The sequence below is a fragment of the Danio rerio genome, chromosome 24 (assembly GCF_049306965.1).
Source record: "Danio rerio strain Tuebingen ecotype United States chromosome 24, GRCz12tu, whole genome shotgun sequence".
NCBI lineage: Eukaryota > Metazoa > Chordata > Actinopteri > Cypriniformes > Danionidae > Danio > Danio rerio.
The window spans coordinates 40,140,001-40,146,340 of record NC_133199.1 but is presented as its reverse complement, the minus strand read 5'-3'; the positions used below and the strand labels follow the sequence as shown (position 1 = coordinate 40,146,340).

The 6,340-nt window shown below is 34.5% G+C and overlaps 1 protein-coding gene across 1 annotated transcript in view; it reads right to left on the bottom strand.

Moving 5' to 3' along the window:
* Window positions 1–1,322: 1,322 nt before the first annotated feature.
* arf2b (ARF GTPase 2b) overlaps window positions 1,323–6,340 on the bottom strand; it is a 7,098-nt gene continuing 2,080 nt past the window's right edge. Inside the window, 4 exon segments of the mRNA NM_201480.1 lie at window positions 1,323–2,345; window positions 5,064–5,188; window positions 5,310–5,420; window positions 5,666–5,821. Coding sequence (NP_958888.1) covers window positions 2,184–2,345; window positions 5,064–5,188; window positions 5,310–5,420; window positions 5,666–5,813 — 546 coding nt within the window. The 5' untranslated portion in view covers window positions 5,814–5,821 and the 3' untranslated portion in view covers window positions 1,323–2,183.

The window sequence follows — 6,340 nt, the reverse complement described above, 5'->3', positions numbered from 1 at the left end:
TATATATATATATATATATATATATATATATATATATATATATATATATATATATATATATATTTAATAATAATATAATAATATAAATATTTATTTATATATATATAAATATATTATTTATATACATTTTTATATATATATATATATATATATGTTTTTATATTTATATATATTTATATATATATATATATATATATATATAATAATATATTTAATAATAATAATATAATAATATAAATAATAATATATTTATATATATATATATATATATATATATATATATATATATATATATATATAAAATAAATATATTATTTATATATATGTTTTTATATTTATATATATATATATATATATATATATATATATATATATATATATATATATATATATATATATATATATATATATATATATATATATATATATATATATATATATATATTTATTTATTTATTTTTTTTTATAAAATAAAACAAAGTTAGTTTTGGCATTTGTTTTTGTTATTTTGGAGAGTACTTTTATTTTTTTTTTATTAATTTATGAGATTATGTCAGTGTCAAAAACATCTGTAAAACATAAAATTCTCCATATCTAAACACACATTTGGTAATTAATTGTACTAATAAAACATGACTATGTATGTCTAAAGATGAACCAATAAAAATTATAAATGTATGACCTTTGTTTATCTGAAAATATATTAAAGTAATTTCTTGTTTCATTTTGTTTAAAATACTCCATAAACTTGTTTTGAGAAATTACTAATAATAAAATTAAATAAAACAGTGACATTTAAAGGGATAGATAACCCAAAGCTGAAAATGCTGACATTGTTTACTCACCCTTTCTTTCTCCTGTTGAACACAAAAGACGACATTCTGAAGGAAGCTGAAAGCCTTTAACTATTGACCTCCATAGTATCTGTTTTCCTACTATGGAAGTCAATGGTTACAGGTTTCAGCTTTCATCAAAATACTTTCTTTCTCCTGTTGAACACAAAAGATATTTTGAAGAAAGCTGAAAACTTATCTTCCACGGCATTTTCCTACATGCAAGTCAGTGGTTACAGGTTTCAGCTTTTTTCAAAACACCTCCTTAAGAGTTCAACAGAAGAAACTCTGAAAGGTTTACAAGCACCCGAGATGAGTAAATATTATTTTTTTGGATTAACTATCCCTTTAAGACTTAATTTTTTGCTCATTATTGAAAAGATCCTGACTAGCCATCCAATAATCATCAATCATTCTTAACTCTAGTACGAAACACCTTTACAACCCACTGACTCTCCAGGACACACAGAATGACAATAAAGCAGCGTGTGTATATACGTCATATATGATGTTTTTAATTGAAATCAAATCCAACAGTTTGGTGGCGGAGGGGAATGTTCAGCAGTCTGTGATTGTGCTTGGGGTTTGTGTGGCGGCTGGAAACTGGTAGTGTACAGCAGGAAACCCCCACAGCTCCACTACCACATTCGGAAACATTCACTAAATAAAACGAGGAGCCCAAAAAATAAAACAGCCCGATTTCCAGATGATGAAGAATGAACGATCAAGGATGCACAAATCTGAGCGAATCCATCCTGACCTGATACAGGTTACAAACAATGCTTTATTATTATTTGTATTTTTTCTTTAAGATGCAGGGCAGGTTTTTAAATCTCAATTAAGTGCACGGGTCGGATATTCAGCAGGCCTTTAATACGAGCTGTTATTTAATTTATTGCAGTGAGGGGTTTATTAGACACCCTTGCTTCGTTCTTCAGCATGTGGAAACCACGCGTGGAGCAAAAACTAAAGTTTGTGAGGAGGGGGGGGGGGGGGGGGAACGAAAAAAGAAGTATGTGTATAAAAGGCACGCCAGGGTCAATCCCAAACCAAGCAAACAGACAGAGAAGCCTTCATACACACACGAACACGCAGAAACGTTACATTCCAGCATGCATACCGAAGAGAAACCGCTTCACTATGCACACGACGCACACAAACACAGTCCGAATCAGCAATGCCCAAACCTTAACCAATGACGGAGGGGGATGAGGGATGTAGTTTGGGTCAGTACTGGAGCTGCGTGTGTGTGTGGGTCTCGCTCTCTCTCAAACATGCGCACAAAACACGCACACCTACCCAAACGCGCAACAACAAACACACACACAGATTTGGAGGCTGCAGATGAGCTCATTTCTGGTTCTTCAGCTGATTGGAGAGCCAGTCCAGGCCTTCGTAGAGCCCGTCTCCACTGGTGGCGCAGGTGGCTTGGATGTACCAGTTACGGTGACGGAGTGCATGGAGACCCAGTTTATCTGTAATCTCAGCTGCGTTCATGGCGTTGGGAAGGTCCTGGGATGGAAAGGAGACAAAGTGTAAAAATCAGAGATTCAGAGACAAGCACGTGATGTGTGCATCAAGTAAAATTTCAGTAAGAATTTCATTCATTTTCCTTTAGCTTAGTGCCTTTATTCATTTGGGGTCACCACAGTGGACTAACTACTATGTTTTACACAGCGGATGCCCTTCCAGCTGCAACCCAGTACTGGGAAAGACCCATACACTACGGACAATTTAGTTGATCAAATTCACCTATACCGCATGTTTAGACTGTGGGGAAAACCGGAGCACCCGAAGGAAACCCACACGAACACGGGGAGAACAAGCAAACTCCACACAGAAACACCAACTGACACAGCCGGGGCTCGAACTAGCTACCTTCTTGCTGTGAGGCGACAGTGCTAACCACTGAGCCACCGATTCAACCTCCATTTACAATTTGATGAGTGTGCCTCACACTGGTGTGTGGACTTGACAAACCACCTGTAGAACAGTGGTTCTCAAACTGTGGTAGGTGTACCACTAGTGGTACGCGGGCTTCCTTCTAGTGGTACACGGAGGAATGAAATATGTCATGTACATGCTACATATAATTCAAAATTTATTACAAATTATGTATATAATATGCCATATATTATATATTGGCTATATTTCTGAGGTAATCTGCCAGGTTATTTAACTGTGCAGAGTTGTAGCTGCTTTACTGGGCCTACTACGCTACTGTATTTCAATACTGCTCATTTTGGTGGTAGTTAGAGAGACAATTTTTTTCTAAGGTGGTACTTGATGAAAAAAGTTTGAGAACCACAGCAGTAGAAAACACACTCTTTCATCTCTCTGACACTTTAACCAATGCTTGAACTGGTTTTTGCATCAGAAACTCTTACAATCACTCCACATCGTTGTAAACTATTATTATTATGAGCTATTAAAAGCATTTTAGTCCCATTTGGTAATACATAGAAAAAAAGCTCTTGAGCGTATATAGGACTGCTTGTGATTTCCTCTCTGTCCTCAATTCTTATTGGAAAACTGCTTTAAAACAATGCGCTTGTTATTTTTTATTTGTCTTTAAATACTTCTTTACTTCTTGTTATTTAATTTCTATACACAAGCTCTTCAATTCCTTTAACATTAGTATGTGATATGACATTTATGTTTTCTGATAAAAAAAGCATTTTAGTAAAACAAAGTAAAGCTGAAATAAAGAAAAATCTGAATAGTGTATGAGTTTTAAAAATTAATAGACATAGAAAGATGGAAAGACAGATAGAAAGATGGAGACAGACAGACAGAAAGACAGATAAGATAGATGGAAAAAAATGGAAAGACTGATAAAATAGATGGAAAGACAGATAGACGGAAAAAGATGGAAAAACGGAGAGAAAGATGGAAAGACGGAGGAAGGAAAGACGGATAGAAAGATGGAAAGACGAAGAGGAAGAAGGAAAGAGAAAAAGAAGGAAAGACGGAGAAAAAGAAAAAAGACGAAGAGAAAGATGGAAAGATGGAGAAAAAGATGGAAAGACGGAAAGAAAGATGGAAAAGCCAGAGAGAAAGGAAAGACAGATAGAAAGATGGAAAGACGGAGAGGAAGAAGGAAAGAGAAAAAGGAAAGAAGGAGAAAAAGAAAGACGAAGAGAAAGATGGAAAGATGGAGAAAAAGGAAAAACGGAGACAAAGATGGAAAGAGAGAGAAAGAAGGAAAGATGAAAAGATGGAAAGAAAGATGGAGAGAGAGATAGAAGGAAAGATGGAAAGACGGAAAGAAAGATGGAAAGACAGAGAAAGAAGGAAAGATTAATAGAAAAAGGGAAAGATGGATAGAAAGATGAAAAGACGGAGAGAAAGATGGATAAACAGAGAAAGAAGGAAAGATTAATAGAAAAAGGGAAAGATGGATAGAAAGATGAAAAGACGGAGAGAAAGATGGATAAACAGAGAAAGAAGTAAAGACGGAAAGAAAGATGGTTAGAAGGATGGAAAGATGTAGAGCAAGATGGAAAGAGAAAAAGAAGGAAAGACGGAGAGGAAGATGTAAAAAGAGAAAGATGGAAAGACGGAGAGAAAGATGGAAAGACAGAGAAAGATGAAAGAGAGAAAGATGGAAAGAGAAAGACGGAGAGGAAGCTGGAAAGAGAGAAAGATGGAAAGAGGGAGAGAAAGATGGAAAGAGGGAGAGAAAGAATGAAATACAGAGAGAAAGATGGAAAGACGGAGAGAAAAATGGAAAGACGTATAGAAAAACAGATAGAAAGATGGAGACACAAAATCACAATCAATTTGAGTTGGAAAATATGAAAAAATGAAGCTTATTACTTTACAAATTTAAGTGGATTGAACATAAAACTATTAAGTTGTCCCAAAAAACTCGAGAACTGCGTTGCTTCAGCTCATTTTAAAGTAGTTTGAACAGCAAACATAATTTTTATAATAGTTTGTAAAATAGATTTTAAAAAATAGATTTAAAACGCTGTAAAATTAGTGTAATAGATGAAAAAAAGTCTTAGTTAAAGAAAAGCAAAAAATTAAACTGCATGACCTGTTGACCTTTAATGTCAATGACACAAGAGTAAGGGTAGAAATTACTTCTGCCTTTGAATGTTGATAACAATCTCAAAATTCATGTCTACGCATGAAACACTGACTAGCTGCTTTTATTATTAGCATATTGTATTGCTTCACAAAACCTTGAAAAAATCTCCAAGAACTCAAATAATTGATGCCCACCTGTTTGTTTGCAAAAACGAGAAGTACAGCATCCCGCAACTCGTCTTCTGCTAACATTCTCGTCAACTCCTCCCTGGCTTCATTTACTCGTTCTCTGTCATTACTGTCCACTACAAAGATCAAACCTGCCACCAGAAAAAAACGAAAATCATTAAGTAAATAAACCCTAAATATGATTGTTTAATGCTTCCCATGTTAAATCTCAGGCAAAAAATACATTCATTAAGAGATTCTTGGCTCTCATACCTTGAGTGTTCTGGAAATAGTGCCTCCAAAGTGGTCTGATTTTGTCTTGGCCACCAACATCCCAAACCGTGAAACTGATATTCTTATACTCTACCGTCTCTACATTAAAACCTGCAGGAGAAAAAAGCAAACAAACACTCAGTTCATCTTTATTTCCATAGCGCTTTTAAAATATAAACTGTTTAAGCACATTAAAAACACACACAAAAATGCACACTTAGCAATGTGGACAAAAGAGTTGTGTGCGAATCAAGGTCAACGGTGAGATAACCAGCCTGACAGAGTGCGTTTTAGGATAACAAACGCTGCGAGAATCAAATAACAGACGTGAAAACACATGCCATCTTCAGTCGTACCGATAGTGGGAATGGTGGTAACTATTTCTCCCAGCTTGAGTTTATACAGGATGGTGGTTTTACCGGCGGCGTCGAGACCAACCATGAGAATTCTCATCTCCTTCTTCCCGAATAAACCCTTAAACAGGTTCGCAAAGACATTCCCCATGCTTCACACTGAAAAAAAAAAAAACATTTCAATGATTAAAAGTAGATTAAACAGATCATAAACTACAGACATTTCTCATGTTTTATGGTAATTAATGAAAGTATTTTATTATGTGTTACAAAACAAGATGTAATTTGCATTTAATGATTTTACACAAAATTAGGCATGGCCTGGTTTAAGATTCTGACGGTATGATAACCTTGGATAAAAATGTGACGGTTTCACAGTATTGCGAGTACTCTTCTAAAATATATTATTTTTAAACGTAAGGGTTAAATCTAAAACGTTTATCCTCTGTGAACAAAAGAAATTTTATTTTAAGAATCTTTGAAAATATTTTGGAGCAATAACATGTCAGGCTAAATAATTCAAATGAATCACTGACTTCAGTAGTTTCAAAAACACAGATTTCTCTCAGCTTGAAAAGGCATGTTTGGAGATCTTCTCTGCTGCAGATGCTGTTGTCCTAAAAAAACTTTAAACAAAACGCATGCGCCGTAGGAATGGTATAGCAGAACATTTTGATG